We start from the raw sequence: 22,099 nt of genomic DNA on the forward strand, positions 1-22,099 counted from the left end.
GTCCTTGACCTGCAGGTTTGTGTTGAGAAGTCTGCCCTGATTCTGATGGACTTTCCCTTATAGGTGATTTGTTTCTTTTCTCTGACAGCTTTTAGTATTCTGTTCTATTGTTGAATTTCTGGAATCTTGACTATTATATGCCTTGGTAAAAGGCAAAAGATTTATATGATCTGAAGAGAAACTAGAGTATTATTATATGCCTTGGTTTATTTTTTTTTTAATAATGGCTAATTGGAGTTCTATATGCCTCACTTCTGTGTATGTCACACTTTTTTCCATGCTTGGGAAGTTTTCTAACATTACTTCTGTAACAGGATTTTTTAAAATGTCATTTGCACTATCTCCTGCCTTTTCATTGACTCTAATCAATTTTATGCTATTTTTTTTTTGCATCCTCTAGCAGCTGTTGGATAGATTTTTCATGGTCCCTTACTATTTTTAAGAAATAATTTTTTTTGTGATCACTAGCCACGATCCTGTCTTCTATATCTGATATTCTGTCCTCACATTGGATCATTCTGCTGCATATACTTTCAGTGGAATTTTTAATCTCCTGGATATCCATTTAAATCTGTTTCACGGATTCTATCTCTTTCCTATGTTGAGCATTCACAATTTCCCTCATTTTCCTAAGCTCCTCTATTTTTTAATCTGTATCTGCTCTACGGTCACTAAGCGTGTCTTTCATTATGCTCACCACCTCTGTATCCGAGAGATTATTTCTGATCTTATTTTTTTTCTGCTCATTCATCTGCTTTGCTGTTTCCACTGCTACCACTTCAGAGTCCAGGTGGGTGGCTTTTGAACTGGCCCACCTCACTGCCCCCTGGGTTTCTCTTTGGTGAGCTGGAAGTCTAAGGTTTCACCTTGCTTCCATGATTTTTTCTCTTTTTTCTTTTGTAATTTAATTCCTGGGTTGATACTTGTGAATAATTTATAGCAAGTAGCTTTATTGCTAGCATTTATAACCCTTTAGAAATGACTGCTCAGAGATGTCTTCCAGGTGTAGCTGGTTTTTGAGTTCTGAGTCTGTTGCAGTATTCTACCTCTTCAATTTATTGGGGATGAGAAGTTGCTGCCTATTTGGCCCAGCTCCTGGTTCTTTGGCACTGGCCTATAGCGTTGTTTATGACTTTTAGGAAATCTCAGTCTTGGCATGCAAAGAACAATTATGTCACCTTGGCTAAAGTAGTACAATCAGCAATAACAATAGCATCAAACACAGCCTAGAAAATGACAAACTGTGGTAACTACTAATCGGTCAACTTTAACTATATGAACATGATTTATAGTTATATAACAAAATCTAAAATGAACCAGAAAATTGTATACAGTAAATGTCCCTCAGTATGATGATTTTACCCTAGAGGAGAAAATGTTAAAAGGGTTGGGGGGAAAATGGAGAAACAGAGGAACAGGAAGAGATTAGAAGCAAGGCTGGAGGACAAAGAAGGATCCTGCCAACTTTGGGAAACTGGTGAAGGAGACAGGAGGGAACCAGAGAAGGAAGGAACAAAAACAAGGACAGAACACAATAACAACAACAACAAAAAAAACTAGAAATACTGTTCACACCTAAACAGAAACAAGAGCAAACAAAACAGGGCCAGGGAGATAGCTTAGTGGCACAAGCACCTGCCTGGCAAGTGCCAGGTCCTGAATTCAATCCCCGGTGCCAAAAACAAAAACAAACAAAGAAAAAAACAAAACAAGAAAAGGAAAAAATATCCCCTTCCAGGTGTGTCTCTGTTATCACCAGTAGACAGAATGGGCATACTGAGCGCAGATCTGTGGGGAATAATCCCAGCAAGGCAGCTACAGCTTCACAGCAGGGTAGTGGATGATCCCAGCAAGGCTGCAGCTTTAGTTTCACTGAAGTTCAGGCCAATTTCTGGCCTTGAGGCTGGAACCTAGTTTGTTCAGCCTGCAACACTCCGTGTGCCTCCTGCAGGCTTGAGCTCAGCTCCTCGACCTCCTGCCAATTTAAACTCAGTTTCTCCTCACCCTGACACTGAAGTCGCTAGGTGGAGCAGTCCACACTGCTCTGAGCGCTGAGCTGGGTCGGCCCCTCTGTAAGACGGCCACTCGCCAATCACCCTCACCTGAGGGGCAACTGAACCTGAATAATTCCCCAGCCACTGCAGTCCGCGGTGTCCACTGCTCCGTCCCTTGGTGAGTCTCTCTGGAGGCCTCTGGGGTCACCAGCAGTCACCCTGTGTCTGCAGGTTGCAGATGCCCCTCCCATACAGCGAGTCCATGCTCAGGCAGAAAGTGCTGCTCTCTTCTGCCCTGAAGTCTCTCTTCGCTGTCCCCATGGGCTTCAATTCTCACATCAGATCTTTGCTGAGTCCTGGGGACCCACTTCCCTCTTCCTTCTCTCCCTCACGCTCCTACGTTCCAGCATCTGGACACCAAATCTCTGTGTGCGATTCACAGCCCGGCCCAGCCCTGCGGATGCACCACCCACCCTGGAGAGGATCATGAGTGGGAGAAGAAGGAAGAGGCCAGGGAGGAGAAGGGAGGTGTTCATCCTTGTTCATCCTTGCAGCTGCCGTCACAGTAAACCACCACAAACTGCCTAGAGAGTGGAAGAAATGTATTCTCTCCCTGCCCCAGGGCAGAGTCTGGGCCACAGGTGTGGGCGGGGCCCGGCCCTGCTGTGGGTTCTGGGCTCCTGAGGCTCTGGAGGCGCTTTCCTGCCTCTTGAAGCTCCAGTGGCCCCAGGCGTTGCTCGTGGCCACCTTACTCCATCTCTACTATCTTTTCCTCGTTTCTCCTGTCTCTCGGCTCTGTCTCAAATCTCCCTCTCACCCATCACAGGAAACTTAATCAACGATCCTTTTCCCAGTTAAGGCCCCAGGCCCAAGTCCTGGCCACGGGCATGGCCTCCGGGAGCCGCCCTTCAGCCCACTTCATGGGGCATGGGGAACCTTCTAGAAGCAGCGGCTCAGACCTGAGCTCTGAGCCACCCTGACCCCTGTTGCTGGATGAGCAGCTGAACTTTGGGTTCTTGTTCTTATCTCTGCTCTGCAACTCACTGGGGAACAGGGCATGGGACTGTCCTGGCCACCATCATGCAATGCCGCAGAGTATGATCTGACAGCAGGGCAGAGGGGAAACAGAGGCAACCCAGACAGGTCGACGCTCACCGTGACCATGAGCTGGGCTCAAAGCCCACAGGGCCCCGAGCTGCAGGAGGGCAGTGCAGCTGCACAGCCTGGTGACAGAGAGGTGTGAGGACCTCCCAAAGGTCACAGAGAGGTAGGTTCTGGCCAGATCCAAGGTGCCCGATACTCACCCCGCCACACCAACCTCCCAGAGAGCACACAAGTCGTGAGGCCAGGCCAGGGGAGCAGCTGCTTCTCCTGGTCCTGTTGCCAGGCTGACCCTGGGGAAGGCCAGTACCACAACCAGAGACCCCACACCAGGGGCAGTCAGGTGAGCCCCAAAGCCCCAGTGAGCTTCCAGACACCAACTGCAAGCAGCTGTCAGCCCCAACGGGCCAGCCCAGGCATCCAGGCCCCACAGTCTGTCCACAGCCAAACCCAGAGAAAACCCCCCTTTGGAGAACTGCCCCGCCTACTCTTTCGGGTGCCGCCCCAAACCAAGGGCAGAAGATTCTGCTTCACCGGGGGCAGGGGTGCCTTCACCTGGAATCTGCCTGCAGCCAGGGTCCCAGGAACCAGCGAGCCAATGAGATCAGAGCATGCCAGGCAGACCGAAGCAGACCCTAGTGGGCCTATCAGGGGGCAGGAGTGGGGAGCATTACACCCCAACAGCATTACAAGGACCCTCCAACCCAGGGCTCCGCCTCCCCAGGGAAGCCCTTGGGACAGCCTGGCTGGGTGCAGGGCCCTTGTGACATTCCACAGCAGGGGGACCTCTCTGCAGTTGTGTGCAGACAGTGAAGTCATTTGTCACTGGATGCCCACCCTGGGCCAGTGTCCAGCTCCCAGCAGGGGTTCCAGAAAGCTCTATCTGCGTTCCCCTTCCAGTCTGCCCACCAGAGGGCCCTCCCTTCAGGCCCCACCTGTCTGTGATGCTTTGGACAGAGAAGGGGAAAGATGTTCTTCATCTGTCTGGGACTGGACTTCCTTGATCTGGGGTGGAGGCCACTGTCCTTCCACAGTGCTCAGTGACCCTAGCTCACAGCCGGGGGGTGTCACAGGCCGAGGGGCAGCCTCACAGGAGCCCCTCATTCCCGGCGCTCCTCCTGGGCAATAGGTAACACTGCTGCCCATTTTGTAAATGAGAAAAACGAGGCTCAGGGAGGAACCTAATTCACCTAGTCACACAGCTGTGAGCAGCTGAATAGACGTCAGAATCCCAGTGCACCAGGGGCTGGCCAGCATGGGGGTGCCCTTGGCTCTGCCCTCTCCCTAAACCCTGCCTGCACCACACCCAACACCCCCAAGCCCAGCTACATCCCGAAACTGCTCCGGCCTAGTTCTGGGTTCCCATGGGACCGTGTGCAGCAAATGGAGCTCCCCAGCTCCAGGACAACCCCGGGAAGGATGTCACAGCCAGGCCGGCGCACACTGGCCACCCTGGAGCCCGGCAACCTGCAGTCACACCACTGTCTCCTGCCCAGCGCCCTGCCCCCCACCGGGCTGCAGCTCCCTCTCAGGAGCCCCGAGTTCAAACCCCAGCTCTGCTGCTTTCTCCCTTGTGACCTCAGGGGAATTCACCTGAGCCTCAGTTTCCACAAATGGGGACAAAAATGGCGCCTACTTCTTACATTTGTTAAGAATAAGCTCCCAACTGCGCCCAGCCTGTACGGAGCCCCGGCAGCCACGGCGCATGACATCTGAACAGGAAGACGGGCTTTGTTCTCGCAGTAAAGAAACTGCAAGAGAGATGGGAAGACGAACTATTTTTTTTAAAAACAAAACACATTTATTTCTGTAAACTGTTTGGTGCCAGAGCTGGTCTTCACATCCCATACAGTACAGTTTTCTTCCAAAATGAAAGGAGCAAGGAATAAAGGAAAAAGAACCCTAGAAAGTGTGCTCACGAGGAACCAAGCCAATCTACACCTTCCTTCGAACGCAGCAAAGCCAGTCTTGGAGTGGGCAGGAGGGAGGCCGGAGCCCCACTCCCTAGCAGCGCCCACTTCCGTCCTGTCCCTCTGGGAGCCCCTGAGGTCAGCCTGGAAATGCCCCTCTGTCACCCTAGCCTCGGCCGTCTCCTCACTCCAGGGAGATTTCAGCCCCAAGGGTGGGGGCGGGGTTCCAGACCCCATGGCAAAGCTACTGCCAGGCATGTTTTAAGGCAAATGTTATCATTTCTTACTTGGTCAGAGCCAGACCTAGACTCTCACCACCGAGCAACACTGTCTCCATGCAACTTTGAGCAAGGGTGGGATGAGGGCCCGGGAGCATTTCCAGGAGGTCTGTGCCCGCTGATGGGTCGATGTGTGTGCTCAGGAAGGCTGCAGCAGCCTCCGGGGCAGCAGCAGCCTAGTAGGAAGCAAGAGGCCCGAGGAAACCAAGATGGCACAGGGTAGGGCCCAGAAGCAACTCGCGTCCTCAGTGCTCGGACCAGGCGGACGATGAGGAGCGCAGGAGAGACACCAGGGACCGGGGCCACCCTGGCAGGCACCTGGGGCTGGCGACGTGCATGACCTCGGCATCAAAATGATTTTTCTCTAGGAAAAGAAAAGAGGGAGGGGGAAAAAGAAAATCGAAGAAAGATGTTCCATGAGCATCGTGAGGCAGGGCACAGCGGGGTCAGCAGGGGGCACAGAAGGGGCTCTGGGCTGCAGACCAAGGCAGGCGTGGCCTCCCACCGCCTGCCCCTCCCTGGCGGGTTGGCGGGCTGTGGGTGGGGAGGCCAGCGCCACTCCCTGCCAGTGACCGCAGGGCAGCAGCTTCACTCCGTCTGGGCGTCGTAGTTGGCGCCCCCCGCCTTCTTCAGCTCGCTCTTGATGAAATCTTCCTCCAGCTCCTTCCGATCGCTGATCACGAACTCTTTAGCGAAATTCTGCAGGAAAAGGAAAACACAGAGCGGCTCAGGAGCGAGGAGGAGAGCCGCACGTCGCTCAGGCCACTTGGCGCCCGAGACGTCCACGGAGAACAAAAGCTGTGGTGGCGGCACCGTGTGGTCCATGCCAGGGCCCGGCGGGGGCCCGACTCCAGCTGTCACTGCTGGCCGGGTGACCTCAGGCAAGTCCCTAAGTCTCAGCTCACCTCCTGCTCTGGGAAAGCCTCGCTCGTCAGAGCAGCGGAGGTTAGAAAGGCAGGAGGGGTCGGGTCAGGTGACGCCAGGCTCTCTGGAGGGAAGTAAGAGACGGCAGGGAGGGAGGAAAACGCAAGAAAGGAGGCGGGGAAGGGAAGAGGGAGGGAGGGAGGAAGAGAGAAAAGAGAGTTGGCAGGTGCCCTGGTTTGGAGTGCTGCCCCCTGTGGTGTGACTGTCCCTGCGGCCGATTTCCAAGTCCCCACACCCCAGGGTGGTTGGATCCCTCGGGCGGCTTTGGCAACTACCAGTCACAAGGACACAGGGGCTTCTGGCCCGGTCCAAGGCTCAGCCTGGCAGGGTGCTAGGCTCCCCCATTCTGTTCAGTTTCTCCAGCATGGGGACCTGGCTTGCATCCATTCAACAAACACAGTGGAACCAGGCGTGGTGGCGCGTACCAGTAATCCTAGCACTCAGGAGGCTGAGGCAGGAGGATCACTGCGAGTTCAAGACCAGCCTGGGCTACAAAGTGAGCTCAGGGCCAGCCTGAACTGCGTAGCGAGACCCTGTCTCAAAAAAGCCAAAAAAGAAGAAGAAGAAAAAAAAAAAGCAGCAGCAAGCAGGATAGGCTGTGCCGCAGTGCCTGGTGGGTTTGCAGGTCTCCCGGGGAACCCAGGGCTGCACACCCGAACAGGCAGGAATAGGCAGGCAGGCGGTCTGTCTCCTCGGCTCAACCGGGCTCTATGTGTGGACCTTGAGACTTTGATAAACAAGGGAAACTTCAGCTGCCAAAAATACAAAGGAGTCTAAAGGTCAGAAAGTTAAGCCCCACAAAGGGTGCGCAAGGAAATCACGCACATAGCAGAGACCCCTCCGAAGCACAAGTGTGCTTTCATGTGACCTGCGCTCGCATCCCTAAGGCCCACCCTAGAGGATGACAGCACCGATCTCACAAGCGCTCTGCCAGCGGCCAAGCGGATACCCAAACACGGCCGGCCCGGCACACCTGACGCTCGGAGGGAGTCTGGCGAGACAGGCCAACCCCGCTCGGCCCCGTCACACGCGATGCCCAAACAGGGCGACTGTCCACCACAGCGGGCAGACGAGGTTCTGGGGGGCCGGGGACAGGAACAGGAAGCGACCGCAGTGTCCTGCAACTGCATGGCCACTCAGGCTGTGCATTCCTGCAACAAGATCGCCGAGTGGTACAAAAGGGAGAGCTGGTTCTCAGGTACTGAGTCTGATCTCCCAGCACTGAGGACGATCACTTATCTCCACCGCGAGGGTGAGAAGAAGCCAAACCCCAGCCTTTGCCCAGCGGCACACGACGAGTCAGGCAAGAGCAAAGCCGCCTCCCTAGAGTCTCCTCCTTCTGGGGAGACGACAGCGTCTCAGAACTAGAGGGGTGGTGGTTGTATAACACTGCGACCGTCCTAAATGCCATGAACAGGGCCCTTTAAAATAGCTAGTGAATCAGAAAATTCCTCCACCTAAAACCTAGGTATAATCCCAGCACTCTGGAGGCCGAGGCAGGAGGGTCTCTGTGAGCTCAAGGTCCGCCTGGGCTACACAGCAGGACTCTGTCTCAAAAAATTTTAAATAAATAAATGAATAATTTTATGGGAAGCAAATTTCATCGCAATTTTGAAAAGAAGACAAGTGTCTCCAGGCCACCAGGAGCGCCTTCAAGGTCAAGTTTTGCCACATAAACCATCAGCAGAGAGGGACTGGAGGGTGGTAACATTCACACAGAACAGGTAGGTACCAGGCACAGCTCCGCACGGTTCCTCCTGGAAGCCTCTCTCCCGGCATCAGCTTCGTATTTAGTTAAGATAAAGCCCATGGGCTGAGCTGGGGCCTGCCCAGACCCAAGGTCCTCTGCCCTTTGCAGAGCTGTGCAGCCCGTGTGCGCGACCCGAGGCTCAGAGTCAGAAAGCGGAACTGAGCACCGCGTGCGTCTTTCTCAACCCCCGCAGGGGGTGGGGCTCGCTGCCAGGCAGGAAGCCGGCAGCCCAGCCTCTCTAGAAGGAAGTCCAAAGTTCCGCGCCGCGATAGCTATATATGGCAAGGTGAAGAACGCAGCACCCTTGATGTCTTTGTCAATCAGCTATTAGGAGAGCTAGATTATCAAGAAAGAAATTTAGAACCAGGCTGGTGGTCCAGGCCTGTAACCTAGCTCTTTGGGAGGCTGAGGCAGGATGATTGCAAATTCAAGCCTAACCTGGACAACATTAACAACTTAAAGAGACTCTCACTCAAAATAAAAAATAAAAAGGTCTGGGATGTAGCTCAGTGTGAAGGCCCTGGGTTCAATCCCTGGTACTGCAAAATAAATAAATAAATAGAGAAATAAACGTGATAAGGTCTAAGAAGCCTACAGGGAAAGAGACAGGAACTGTACACAGCTTAACCTAAAACTGTGTGTGGGAAACCCAGTAATAACTGACCTCAGGAGCAACGCAGGGCAGAGTGTCCAGCACGGCAGGGCAGAACAGTACCATGGATGGACAGTCACCCCCGCAAAGCTGCGCAGAACTACAAAACCAAGGCAGCTCCACACACCAGGCACAGGGCTAGAACAGAAGGTGAGCGAGAAAGGCTCCAGACTGTACCAAGAGGGACACGGGAGGCAGCCACGTGGTCTCTGGGAGCATTTGGAGAAACTGAGTCACCGCCATAACAGGGTCACCAGCCGGCACCCTGGGCCGCGGACCGTTCCTTCCCGCTCAGCAGACAGCAGGGGCAGAGGACGGCACCTTGTGTTTTGGGCTGGCCACGAAAACGAACCCCGAGGCTGGCCCTGGGCAGACTCCGCCGGGAGCTGCTGCCGACACTGCGAACACCAGATCCGCGCCAGCACGGCCGCCTCCCGGCCGCCCACACCTCATCTCCCACGGCACTGTCCCCGCACCTCCATGCGCCACCCAACAGCCACAGGGCCCGGGCCAGACGGCGAGCCCTGGCACAAGTCCTGACTTGGAAGGCGCATGACGGTCTTGTGCACTGACAGCACACAGGGAATCGGAAATGTCCCTGCAGCCTCAGTGACAAGGTAAAAACGTCGAGTAACATTTCACGCGAATACATGTATCCAGAACGCCGTCACTGGGACACGTAGTGTATGGAGCGGCCAGGCACGCTCTCGAATGCACTGCTCAGCGCTGTCTGGGAAATGACCCAAGCGAGCACCTTCGCCCAGTAAACTGCCCAAAGGTGGGTGAGGACCTGGGCAGGTGCTGGGGTCACATCCCCACAGCCAAAACCACAGGGATGGTGCTGAAAGCACAGCGCCTGTGAACCTGCTGTTTGCCTCTCCCCCGAGCCCATCCCGGGGCGCACAGCCAGTGATGGCGTGGCAGGGGTCTTGGGGCCAGGTCCAGGTCCTGGGCACCGGGATCCCTAACTCTGACCCTGCCTCAGGGCTGCCCACGCTTCTCCCGTGCCGTCAGCAGTCTCGGGCTGTCCAGGTGATGGGCAGAGTTCTGAGCTCGAGGTCCGGGCTCCAGGGCTCCGGAAACCCTCCCCACACTGCGGAGGATCGCGCCCTCCCATGGCCTCCGGAAGAGGCCTTCCCTCCGGTGCTACAACAAGACTCCAGCGAGTCTTGCCCAAGCGGCTTCGGCCACCATCAAAACAGCTTGGAAGCACGCGCGTACCAAGCCCAGGACGCACGCTGGCAGTGACTGTCCTCTGTGTGTGTCCCTGCCTGAAAGATCGAAGCAAACGCTGGTGGAGGGAGGGAGGGGCGTGGTGAGGGCTCGATCCGGCTCCGCTCAGGCTGGCTTCCAAACGTGTACGTCCCCCCAGAGGAATGTAAACAGCATGCACTACAATATGTACCAATACAAAAGACAGAATTTTAAGAAATAAAATTAAACAGAACATACTTTCCTATCCTTGGTTTTAAATCAGCCCCTTCAGTTTTAAATGGCTCCCAGCTGCCTGGTTTAAATGCCAGCTCCAGCCCCAAAGCATGCTGGGAGGGGGTCTGGCCACCCACAAATCAGGAAGTTGAGCCTGTGCCTCTCAGGCAGCTGTCCCTCCCCAGGGCTCAACCTGCCTCTTCATCCACACCTGGGGCGGGGACAGTGACAGCAGCGCCTGGGGCTCCGGCCTGGAGGAGAGTGCCCCTCACACGGGGAGTGCCCGAGATGGCTGCCTGCAGGGATCTGCGGGGATCTGCGGGTCCATCACCAAAGAAGTTTGGGAGCGGGAAGAGGGGGTCCAGGAAGCAGCCCTCCCCTCTGTCCATCCCAACACCCCAGGTACTGACGCTGGCTGTGAGGCGGAAAGAAGACAGCTGGGTGCCGGAGGCCGGGGCGGAGGTGCTGGTTCCTCCACTCCAATGGCTGGGCATGGGGCAACTGGGACCAAGGCGCGGAACAGGGTGCAGGGCACGTTCTGGAAGCAAGGAGCCTGGCAGCAGAGGGCGGGAGTCGGGAAGGCCGCTTTTACCGAGCGAGCGGGGCGTCCTCACCGTCCCAGGAGGGCGGAGCTGATGCCCCGCACTCTGCCCACATACCAGTTACTGAACACTACTCCCCCACACCCTGGGGGCTCAGGTTCTGCTACCACGGGTCTCCCTGAGGGCCTGAGAGCAGAAAAGCCAGGCCCAGGGCTCTGAAACGCCCGCAGGCAGCGTTCTACGGCTCGGGGCCCTGGTTTCCATCTCTGCAAAAGGAGGGTGCTGAGCCAGGTGGCACTCTGGGAGGCTGGGGCATGAGGACTACAAGTTCCAGCCCAGCCTGGGCAACGTAGCAAGTAGGTAAGACTCTGTATAAAAGTTTAAAACTTTAAAAAGGCCTGGGGATGTAGTTCAGTGGGAAGGCCCATCTCTAGTAGTGGGAGGAGGAGGAGGTAGAGGAAGAGGAGAGCTGGCCCAGTCTCCCAGGCTCCCTACCCGCCATCCAGGGACCCACACCCCGGAGCGTGGGGCCAAGTGACGAAGTTCCACCGTGGACACAGTCACCTCTGAGATCCAGCACAGCTCCCCAGCCGGGGGCTCTGCGTGGGCTTGCAGCGCCCCCAACACCCTGGCAGAGAGAGCACCGGGGAGGCCTCTCCCATGCGGCCCGAGGTGGGCTGGGGGCGGAGGGGCACATGCGGGCCACGTAACACACCTCTGCCCGCTGGTGGAGAAGAATTAGAATCCAGAACCCTGAGGTGCTGAAGAAAGCCCAGGGCCCTGGCAGCCTGCACCTGCCAGGAGGAAGGGCACCCTGGGGACAGGAGCAGAGGGCACGGCAACCCCCACTGCCGGCGTCCCGCACAGCACCCTCCCACGCCCGTTCTCCAGCGTCTGAAAGGCCAAGCTGTCACCCGGCCGGTGAGGTGTAACTGACTCAAAACAGCAGGTTCTCAGCACAGGCCGCGTCAGCACAGAAGGGAAAAACACACGGCTCAGATGGGGATGGCCCGGGCTTGGCACACCTGTCACCCTGCCAGACACGGGTCACGGCCAAACCTCGGTGGGCACAGGGTGACCCTCCGGCAAGACAGGCTGATGTCATACTGGCTCCCCACGCCTGGCCTGCACCCCTTGTGGCCACCCCCCAGCCCCCGCGGCTGCCTGCAGTGTAACCTCTGCCTTCCTGGCCACCGGCCGTGGCTGACTCCTGCGTCCTCTAGCACCGATGTCTGGACTCTGCCATCTCCTGCCGCCCCTCCCAAAGCAGACGTCACCAATCCACTGCGCACCCCACACTCCTCAGACCACCCCTTCGCCAGGGATGCACACAGCCCCACCCGACGACCGGTCAAGAAGCTAGAGATTAAATCCAGGTTTCAACGTCAGCTTCTGCCCCATCAAACTCGCGCCTGCTGCTTCCCATTCCTCAGCCACACCCACATTGGGGAACATTTCCCAAGGACAGAACAGAATTTTTAAAAGTGATATCACATATCCTCAAAGACGCTGACTGTCAGTAAATACCAGACTGTTTCCACATTTCAACAAAAAATGAGTAAATTAGTGAACAATATCCCCACCCCAGCTTTGCAGTACTGGGCATTGAACTCAGGGTGCTTACACTGAGCCATATAGTACACCCCTAGCCCTTTTGTTCTTTTTTATTTTGAGAGAAGGATATTAAGAGGCCAAAGCTGGGCTGGAACTTGCCATCCTCCTGCCTCAGCCTCCCAGTGCGCCTGGATCACAGGCGGCACCACTACACTCCCTGGGATCAAAGGACCGTGGGTAGAACACAGGGCCCGGGGCTGTTCCACTGGGGGCACCAGGCCACTATCACTCTCCAGTGCAAAGCCTCTGAGGCTTCCGCCCTCCCAGTAAAGCCCCACTTGTAACAGTGGCCTCTGATCTCTCACAGCCTCACTTCCGCCTCACCCATGGCTCAAGTACCTGGCCTCCCCTGCCTTGGTTTCCCCATCGTACACAGGGGTAAGTCCCGCACCTGCCCACCTGGCCCTCCCGGCACCGCCACCCACGGATGCCCGCAGCTCTCTGCTGTGCTGGAAAGCGTGTGGGCAGCCCCTCCCCGCATCCGGGCCACGCGGAGGCCTGAGGACAAGGCCGGGGTTCTGAGAACACAGGGGCTCCCCACACTCGGGTGAGAACAGAGAGCTGGGCCCCAAGAGCAAAGAGAAGATGACGCCTGCTGATGGCTGTGGGGCGCGCAGCCCTGAACCCCTCCCTCGGGAGCCTGTCCCGAAACAAAAGCAGGGCCCAGCTCCAGGCCTCCCGGGCGGGGTCGCTCCCTCGGGCAAACCCCACCCTCAGAACAGGCACCACAGAGCATCCCGCGGTCCTCGAAGCACAAAGCGGCCACCTGAGCAGAGCCGCTCCCTCTTCTCCTTTTTATTAAAACAGCGCTGTGCCGCAGTCACTCTTTCCAGCTGGGCCCTTGCGGCCAGGTCACTGGGGACAGCAATGCGGGCGGCTCCCACTGACCACAGTCGCCAGGGGGTGGGTAAAGAGTCAGGCTTTCACAAGTGACAGTTCCCAGCCCGTGTCCTGCACCCCAATCAATAAAAACAAAATCAAATCACACATACACACAGAAGCAGGGTAGCAGGGCATGGTGGGAGGCGTTTGAGCTCAGCCTGGGCAATTTTGTGATTTAGCAAGACTTTGTCTCAATTTCGATTCCAGTACCCAAAATAAAAAAAGACTGTCTCAAAATTTAAAAAAGGGTTGGGGATGCAGCTCAGCGTGAAGTCCCCAGTACCGCAAAAAAGCAGAAGGGGGTGGAAGAGGAAGAGGACAAAGAGGAAGAATGACCAGGAGCTGTTTTTCTTTAATTCCTCAACCACTCTGTGAAATTTTAAATTCTCTTCTGCCTAAATGAAAGCGCAGAGATTCTAGAGATCAAATTACTTGGCCAGGGGTCCATGGAGCTAGTGCATCAACAAGGAAACACTCAGCCACCATGTTCCATTTCCAAGTTTAGAAGTTTCCACCATCAAGAGAGACTGAGAACAGTAAGTTTAAACACAAATGCAAGTGGGGCGTGGTGGTGGAAGCCTGTCATTCCAGCACTGGGGAGGCTGAGGCAGGAGAGTCGCCAATTCAGTGCCAGCCTGAACTACATACAGTGGGAGACCCTGTCTCAAAAAGAGAGCAAGCCCACAAAGGAAAAAGGGGTGTTTCCCACAGGACTTCTTGGATCATCTTTTGTGTGGTTCACAGCCCAAGCCTAGAGAAGTAGCGTTTACAGCTCGCTTGGTGCTGGGAACTCAGGTGCAGTGAATAAATGGCCCCGGGGCCAGGCAGCCTGGGATCCTGGCACAGCTCTGGGTCAGGAAGATGGGGAAGAGACAGACCTGGAAAGGCCTTTATCGTGACACAGTAAACCACGTCACTAACACTGCACACGGGGCCTCGGGAGGGGACAGAGCCCGAGCCCAGCCTGGGCAGGCTCCCCGTGGGCCCCTCTGGCCCCTTCTGGGGACACAGCCTCTGCTGCTGTCCCTGCACATCTGCGCAGGCCGGGAGTGCGTGTGGACCCTCCGGCTCCCTGCCCACTGGCAGCCTGTTTAAAAATAAACAGAAGCGACAGGAGCCAGGCTGGGCGCTGTCTCCACCCTGGGCGGGTCTCAGCAGCGCCCCGCAGTGTCCCCCAGGTTCTGCGGAGGTGCCAGAGAACAGGGCGGGGGCGGGGGGAGGCACGAGTTGGCCTTGTGATGCGGGGTGGCACGCAGCTGCAGTCAGTCCCTGCCCTCTGGCCCTGGGCCGCTCCACCTTGCTGCCCCGAGGCCTGGGCATGCCTGGGGACACCGGTCTGATTCTTCTGGTTCTCCCAGTCTTGGGCCTCCTCAGCCTCTCAAAAAGTAGACCTGGGGCCCGGCCTCCTGCCCTCTAATGCCTCCCGACTCTGGCCCCAGCTCTGCTGCTTGTTGGCCGTGGGTTTGGGGCAAGTGCTATCACACGGGCCTCAGTTTCCCTGGATGTGAATGCAGCTGTGTGCCAGTCACCGACGCGGGCGAACTGTCTGGAGCCAGCCAGGCAACAGCAGGACCCTCCTGTGTGCACAACAGCTGGGCCACAGGTGCACAAAGAGGTCCACGCGTGGCCCGAGCTCAAGGCGTCTGCCATTGTTTAAGGAGCCGGCCACAACCGGAAATGCTTCCGGCCCTGGCCACGCGCGGCTAAGGGGAAACTAGGGACACAGCCGCTGTTCCCAGGGGGAATCGCCAGGGACCCTTGGGAGCATTTCATCCCCACAGCAACCCCGACAAACCCCCACACTCGCTGCAGACACCTGGAGACGGGAATTGCAGTCAGCGACGGGCCAGGACGTGAGCCCACGCCATCTGCCCCCAACACTACGCGGGGACCACTGCGTCCCACTGCTCTTGCGCCAGTAAGAGTCTGTCGAAGGCAATTACCAGGGAACGTTTCAGAGCCCGTCAGTAAGGAGCAGGGCACACACAAGACAGCAACTCAGCAAACCCTTCCTCCTACAGAGGGGGACACTGAGGCCCAGGAGGGAGAGCCCTGCCCTGGGCCGGAACCGTAACGTACAGTGCCGCGCTCCACACTGCACACAGCACGAGCTGCGTTAGGTCTCTCATTCTAACAAAAGCAAAGGGCTTCTTACTAACTGGGAGCTACAGGTCCACAAGCTGTCTTCACCTGCAAACAGTGGGGGAGGGGCCCCTCCCAGACACACAATCCGCAGGGGCCCTTCCAGGAGGCCCCTCAGAAAGCACCTGCCCCAAGTCCCACTGTATAAAAAGAGGGAGAGCCGGATGTGGTGGCACACGCCTATAATCCCAGCACTTGGGAGGCTGAGGCAGGAGGATTGCCGTGAGTTGGAAGCCAGCCTGGACTACATAGGGAGACCCCGTCTCAAAAGAAAGAGGTAAACTGAGGCACACCAGACCACATGGGTTTAGTGGAGGCGGCACGGGGCGGACAGTAGTAGTGCTAGAGCCCCAGTACAGCCATGCCTGACGCTGAAGCCCCTTCCCTCCCAGCTCCCACAGCCAGGCGAGGCCCCTCCCGGCTCCACTCCCTGGAGCCTGCACAGAAATGAATTCTAAGCCTTCTCCACCTCCGGAGTCTCCCAGAGCCTCCCCCCAGTCCAAGCCCTCACAGAGATGGCTCCAGAACAGACAGAAACCTGCACACTGTACACCGGGCACCCGGCCGCCTCAGGTGGACTCACTCTGGAGCGGCAGAGGTGGGAGCCATGTGACTCCGGGAGTGCGCTTGGGGCCCCAGCCTGTGGGTCTGCAGTGGTTAGAATGCTGCATGCTGTGTCACTGTTTTACCACAGCCTTGGAAACAGACAGGCCGCTGGACACCCAGCTGGCTTCCTCTGCTGGTGCCTGGGCCTCTTGGCCCACCGGAAACCTTGGCCAGGGGACAGGACACCCCTGCAGCCAGTCAGCCATTAAAACCCAACTGGACTGAGCCAAGAGTAATGACCCACAACTACAATCCCAACCCTTGGGAGGCTGAGACAGGAGGATCTCCAAGAATTCAAAGCCAGCCTGGAATATATAATATCTTATCTCAAACGCCAGAAACATCTGGGCCGGAAGAAAACTACGAGGAATGAGCAGAAACTCTGGTGCACAGCAGGACACAGCGGACAGCACTGACCCAAGGGCTCGCACAGTCCCAGCAGAGCACTAGCCTTCGAAAAGGTGGCTGGTCAGCCCAGACCTACAGAAACGGATTCTTGTGCCCACTAACCCCGGAGCCCCACTCCCGAGCATGAAATCCAAAGAAGCCGTTCCAGAGGAGAGAGAGGAACTTCCCAGCTGGAAAGGCTGGCGAGCACATTATTTATAAAAATAAAATCGGAAGCAACTCATGAGGCCAAGAGCAGGAACATTCAGTACGTTAGGGTGCACTTGTAAAGCGGGGCGCTGCTGCCAGAAGAACAGCAATCACAAAGACTCGCCGCGGCCACCTACGGTGAAACGCTATTAACCTATGTGGGCTGGAGAGCCACTGTGGGCTGTGGCGAGCACAGGCAGAGAGCAGGTGCGGGCAGGGAGCTGGTGTGGCGAGCGGGGGCGAGCAAGCACACAGGGTGCCGGCGTGGAGGTTGCAGTCCATAATCAGCTGGCTCCAGGCAGGGTGGCATGGTGAGGGGCAACCGTTCAAGGTGGCAGAAGACAGCAAAGCAACAAGAACCAAAGGTGGGGGGACAGCAAGCCTCTGTTCCTCCCTCACACCCTAAACAGGCTGCCCGCCCTCGTTCTCCCTGGGTGTAGCACTCACACAGCCTCCATGCCCTCCTGGTGCACAGGCTCAGCATGTTAACAAAGCCAGGCCCCTGTCCCCCTGCTGAGTCACTTAACTAAACTTCTAACTTCTCAAGTTGACACAGTAAACATCTTAGAGCTTAGAGGGCTCAGGGCATGTCCTGTAAACCCCAGGATGTAAAACTGCTGAGTTACTGAGTTAAGCTTCTAAACTTGTCAAGTTGACACAATGTATCAACCATCCCAGTTTAATTCAGGAAGAACCAGATATACAGAAAAGTTGCAAGAGATAACTGAGTTTCCTTCTTAGCCCCTTCCTGACACACACACCACTTCCTCCACTGCCAGCCTCCTCTGAGACCAGACAGAGGCAGGTGGTTAGCTATGGCAAATGAGAAACCCAGGGATAAGTAACTGAAAGAGCAAAATAAAAGACAACAGGAAACAGGGAGGTGGGTATTTTGCAGAAAGGAAGGGGACCTAAGGGGGCTGCCGAGGAAGGGAGGAAAAAGGGCCCAGACACCAGCTAGTGCAAGGACCAGCTCCCCACGATGAAGGTGCAGCTGTGTATCACAAACAAGGACCAGTGCCAGGAAAGGTGGGGCATGCCTATAATCCTAGCACTTGGGAGGCTGAGGCAGGAGGATCACCATGAGTTTGAAGCCAGCCTGAACTACATAAAGAGACCCTATCTCAAAAAAAAAAAAAAATTAACTCAGGCTAACACAAAATGTTTAAAGAACTGTTAGTCTCTCCCATTCCCAAGGCACATCCGTCACGGTGGGGAAGCTAACAGGCACGTGTTAGGATGAACTCAGCTCCAGACCTCGTTTGGATTTCACGTTTTTCTGTCCTTGATTCTAATCCCTGTTACCTTACCACATGCAGCCATACTTGCTTTTTTTTCTTCTTTCTTTTTGCAGTACTGGGGACTGAACTCATGACTTTGCGTTTGCCAGGCACGCGCTTATGCCACTGAGCTACATCCCCAGCCCAGCCGTACTTGCTTTTGATTTTGTTTTTCACAATTCAGTGGCTTTAGCAAACACACAGCTAAGCAAGACCACTGTGGCAGTCAGTTTAGGACATTTTCATCCCTTCCCAAAGAAACCCTATACTCTGTCACCCGATCTCACAGTTAGCTTCTGGCTTTTTAAACTTTATTTTATTTTGGCCCAATTACCCTGTTTTGCATCTTTAAAACAATGAGCGTGGCAAGGGCAGGTGGTGGCGCCCTGTGCCCTCTGCATTGGGTACTGCTAAGAGGACGGCCAGGCAGCTTTAAACACTGGAGGACAAAGGGAGGCCTGGGCTCCTCTTGCAAACCGCAGTGCCTGCGGTGAGGACAGCGCTCTGGCCCTGCTCTCTCTGGAATCAGATGTTCCATTCTTGGGGTGACCCCTGCAAGCCACCAACCTCTCGCGTTCCCAGCAGCACCCATCTGCTTTCACAGCGAACAGACAGGGCTCTGAGTCAGAACGGCCCGGGAGAGCGTCGGGGCTTGGAACCAAAGCCAAGGGAGCCCATGCTCCTCGTCCTTCAGCCAGACAGGGACACCTTTGTCATCCGCAGTCACCAAACCATAACCCCGCCCCGTGTCCCTCATACGGCTGAACAGGGCGTCGGCAAGCGCGACCAGGCTCCCCTTCAAGGTGGGCGGGGAGAGGCACACGCACGCGCCCCCAGATGCTGGTGGGCACCTCAGGGAGCCATCACAATGTGCCAGGTGGCCGCCAGGACGGCACAGTCGCCTGCCCCCAGTCCACATCCGGAGGCAGCGTTAGTAACATCTCCCCGGCCGCCTTCCGGTCCAGAGTGACCACAAAGTCACAGCTGGACACCAGCCCCACCTGCCGTGTCACCCTGAGGGGACCCGGGGCAGTACCTGCACCACCTCCTTCACCAGGGTCTTGTCCGTGCCGGTCTTGGCGCGCTGCAGCCCGCTGACGTTCTCGCCGATCCACGTGATGAGCGCGAACTTGGACCGCTTGCTCATGGCGTCCCCCGTGGTGAAGCGCACGAAGGCGAACAGCCGGACGTCATCTGTGCCAACAGGAAGAACACCGGGCTCAGGCAAGTCCCCAAAGCACCGTGAGCAGGCACCGGGGCAGCAATGAGACAGTCCCACTAGCCCCCAGACACCAGACACGGGGACTCCCCTCGGCAGGACCCCAAAACACCCCCACGCAGAGCCTGACGTCCCCTGGGGCGTAAGCCCCTCCCGGAACCTCTGCTTGGGACACCCAATCTCCGTGCCCGCTTCGTAATCCGAGTGCTTCCCCGCCTCGCCCCGGCTGCAGCCAGGAAATCGCATCTCCTTCCGTGCTGCCGCGCATCTCGTCCGACTTCTGCATCCCAGCAGGGCGCTGGGGGTTTCCCAGGGACCCAACAACTCCACAGAGCAGCGTGCCTGCTCCCCCAGCACAGGGCAGAAGGACACCGGACCTGGGCCGGGCCTCACGGAAGCTCACGGGCAAGGCTGGCGTCATTGATCAGAGGCCCTCGACGCCCCAGGAACTTCTTTCGTCCCGGATGGAGGGCTCTGTCTTCCTAGCGGCTCTCTGGGACCTCCAGGCCAGCATGGCACAGAGCCCATGCGCCACCCAAGCTCAGGGCCACAAACCTGTCCACAGGTGGCGGCGTCACCTCAGGGGATGGAGATGCGCTGGTGTCTCATGGGAAACACGTGCCCCTGAGAGCAGGGAACCCAGGTCACAGCAGGCCTGGATGGAGCCTGATCCCTGCACCCAGGGATCCCACCGTGCAGCTTCTCCAAGGCAACGGCCGCGGCACCATGCGCAGGCCTGGCCCTCCTCAGTCCATGCGGCATGATTCCATCTCACGTGCTCTTCCCGGCACAGCGGTGCAGCCACCACCCCCTCATTCCAGAACATTCCTGTCATCCCAAGAACCCTGAGTCAGGAACACTCACATCCCCAGCCCCTGGCGACCAGGCATCTGCTTCTGTCCCTGTGGATTTCACACAAATGACATCATAGGGTGCAGGGCCTTGGAGACGGTGCTTTCCTACAGGCTCACGGCCAAGGCTCGCTCTGTGAGCTCTGCGGTGTGGCCAGCGCGTCGTGGGTACCATTCGTCACCCCACAGACACTCGGCTCTCCCAAAAGAGGAGGCCTCCCACCACCCCGGGGGCTGGCCCCGAGGTGTGCCCAAGGATTCACCACCAGGGCTACACAGCCCCTGGCCCCAAGCGAAGAGCCTTCCAAGAGCCTTCCTTTGACGTCCTGCTGAGGACAGGGCTTGGGTGGCACTGCACACAGACCAGGTTGCTGCCACCAGGGGAACAGACAGCCCAAGGCTGGGCACCGGGGAGCCCTTTAGCACCATCGTTTCCTGGAGTCTAGGCGGCATTTGGGGAGCCAGTGTGTCATTTTTGGTTAGCATCTCCGCATCTCCACCGTGTTTAAACTGCAGCCAAACTGCAGCCGTGACCGGAGCAGGAGGCGGGCCGAACATCCCGAAGGCCTCCCTCCTGGACTTCACAGGACAGAGAAGACGCAGGGTCCATCCCCACGGTGACCCTGGGTCCCCGGGACTGCTCTGGGATCCAAGCTGCCAGTCCCTGGCCAAAGCCTCCGCACAGGGAAGCTGCCAGGGCCCCTTCGGCTGATGCAGCTTTCGGAGCCCCCGCCCTGCACCCGTCCAGCCAGGTACCCAGCCCCTCTCTCGGCGACACTACGTCTGCCAGTGCTGGCCAGCTTTTCAGTGCCTGGCTACTGTGACACCCCCAGTTCTCGACCCTCGCTCCTCCGCAGAGGGAAGGGGCTCAGCTTCCTGTGGGTCCCGGGTGGCCAGGCCGCTAGATTCGGAGTCCGGAGCCACCCTGGCTCGGCCTGTAGAACCCAGCAGTTGCCCAGTTACACCCCGAGCCCAGGGCCGGCAAGTCAGTCTCACCCGAACCCCAGGGGCTTGGGGACCTTCCAGAACCACAGGCTCATGTCATTCCAGTTTTTGAGGGGGAGCCAGGGGGGAGGGCCGCAGTTTCCCGGTGACTGCTCAGGGTTTATCTGACAATGGTTTGGTCAACTAGGAGTGCTGATGCCACATTCTCGAAATCCCAGAGTCAGTTGTTCACAGTTCAACAGCCAGGCTCCGTGGGGAGCCAGCTGGGCGGCGCCTGGGAAAATGCGCGGCAAGCAGCCTTTCTGTGGCCTTGCCCCAGCCGCGCTCCCACGGACCCTGGAGGAGGGTCCTGCCCAATTGGAGCCACGCTGGTGACACTGGCTCTTGGGCACAGAACCCCACCCGCCCCAGCCTCCCACCAGCACTGTGTTGCCCGCAGGAGCACAAGGGCATGCCAATACGTGGGCCTACCGTGTGCCAACACAACTGGCTACTGTGCGCACCTACGATCACGCAGGAAGCACCGCTACAGTGGCAAAACTGGCCACAAGCTCGGTCCCCGGCTTGTCCTCACCCCGGATGTGCCACTGGGTCCCCAGCGGGACCCAAGCGACAAGGGGCCGCCTGGCTCTGCCTGCCCGCTGGAAAGAAGACTCAGGAACCGCGGTTCTCCGAGTGCGGTCCTCGGGCGCACAGCCGCAGCAGCGCCCATGAACTCGATGCAGATGCGGTTCCCGGTGTCCGGTCCAGACCTGCTGATCAGAATGCTGGCATGGGCCAGGAGGCAGGCTGGGAACCGGGCCCAGGAGTCAGCAGGGCGGAAGTGCTGGAGTTCACCCGCCCTTCCTCCCCAGGCCTGTCACTTGAGGAAGGGCCCTGCGAGAGGCTTCCTCCCTGGGCCGTCCTGTCCCTCGTCCTTTTGTTGACACCAACTGCAGAGTAGATGCATGATGGTGTGGCTCCTGAGCTGGCCCCCAGGCCACTGCGGGGAGTGCCCTCCACCAGTCCAGGCTCCAGAGAGGACTGGGCACCAAAGGGGGACTGGGCACTGGCAGAAGGTCCTGTCCATGGCCCCTGGCCTCCACCTAGTGGTCCCCTATCCTTCCACAGCCCAGCTGCCCGGGGCGGCAGGGTGGCGGGGACCCCAAGGACAGGGGAGGCAAAGGTGACCGGGACCAGGGGCGACACTGAGCAGTGACAGCAGCAGGGACAGTGGAGAGCAGGAAGGGGTGACCACAGAGAGAGTAGAGAAAGGAAGAGAAAACGGAAGTCAGAGTTCTCCAAAATCACCACCGCCACCAGCATGAGCTGCTGATAACTTCCCCAAAACGAAGCACGGCAAGTAACCCCAACCAGCCCCAGAGCTCAGGCGACGCCGGTGGTC

General features: G+C 57.4%; 1 protein-coding gene across 1 annotated transcript in view; it reads right to left on the reverse strand.

Annotated features, from left to right (window-relative positions):
* Window positions 1–4,871: 4,871 nt before the first annotated feature.
* Window positions 4,872–22,099, reverse strand: part of Cotl1 (coactosin-like F-actin binding protein 1) — a gene marked incomplete at its 5' end in the record, with an annotated part of 30,424 nt that continues 13,196 nt past the window's right edge. Inside the window, 2 exon segments of the mRNA XM_005410962.2 lie at window positions 4,872–5,982; window positions 18,737–18,894. Of these exon segments, the coding sequence (XP_005411019.1) occupies window positions 5,872–5,982; window positions 18,737–18,894 (269 nt within the window). The 3' untranslated portion in view covers window positions 4,872–5,871.

Source organism: Chinchilla lanigera, unplaced genomic scaffold (assembly GCF_000276665.1).
Source record: "Chinchilla lanigera isolate Chin_1 unplaced genomic scaffold, ChiLan1.0 scaffold00140, whole genome shotgun sequence".
Lineage (NCBI taxonomy): Eukaryota > Metazoa > Chordata > Mammalia > Rodentia > Chinchillidae > Chinchilla > Chinchilla lanigera.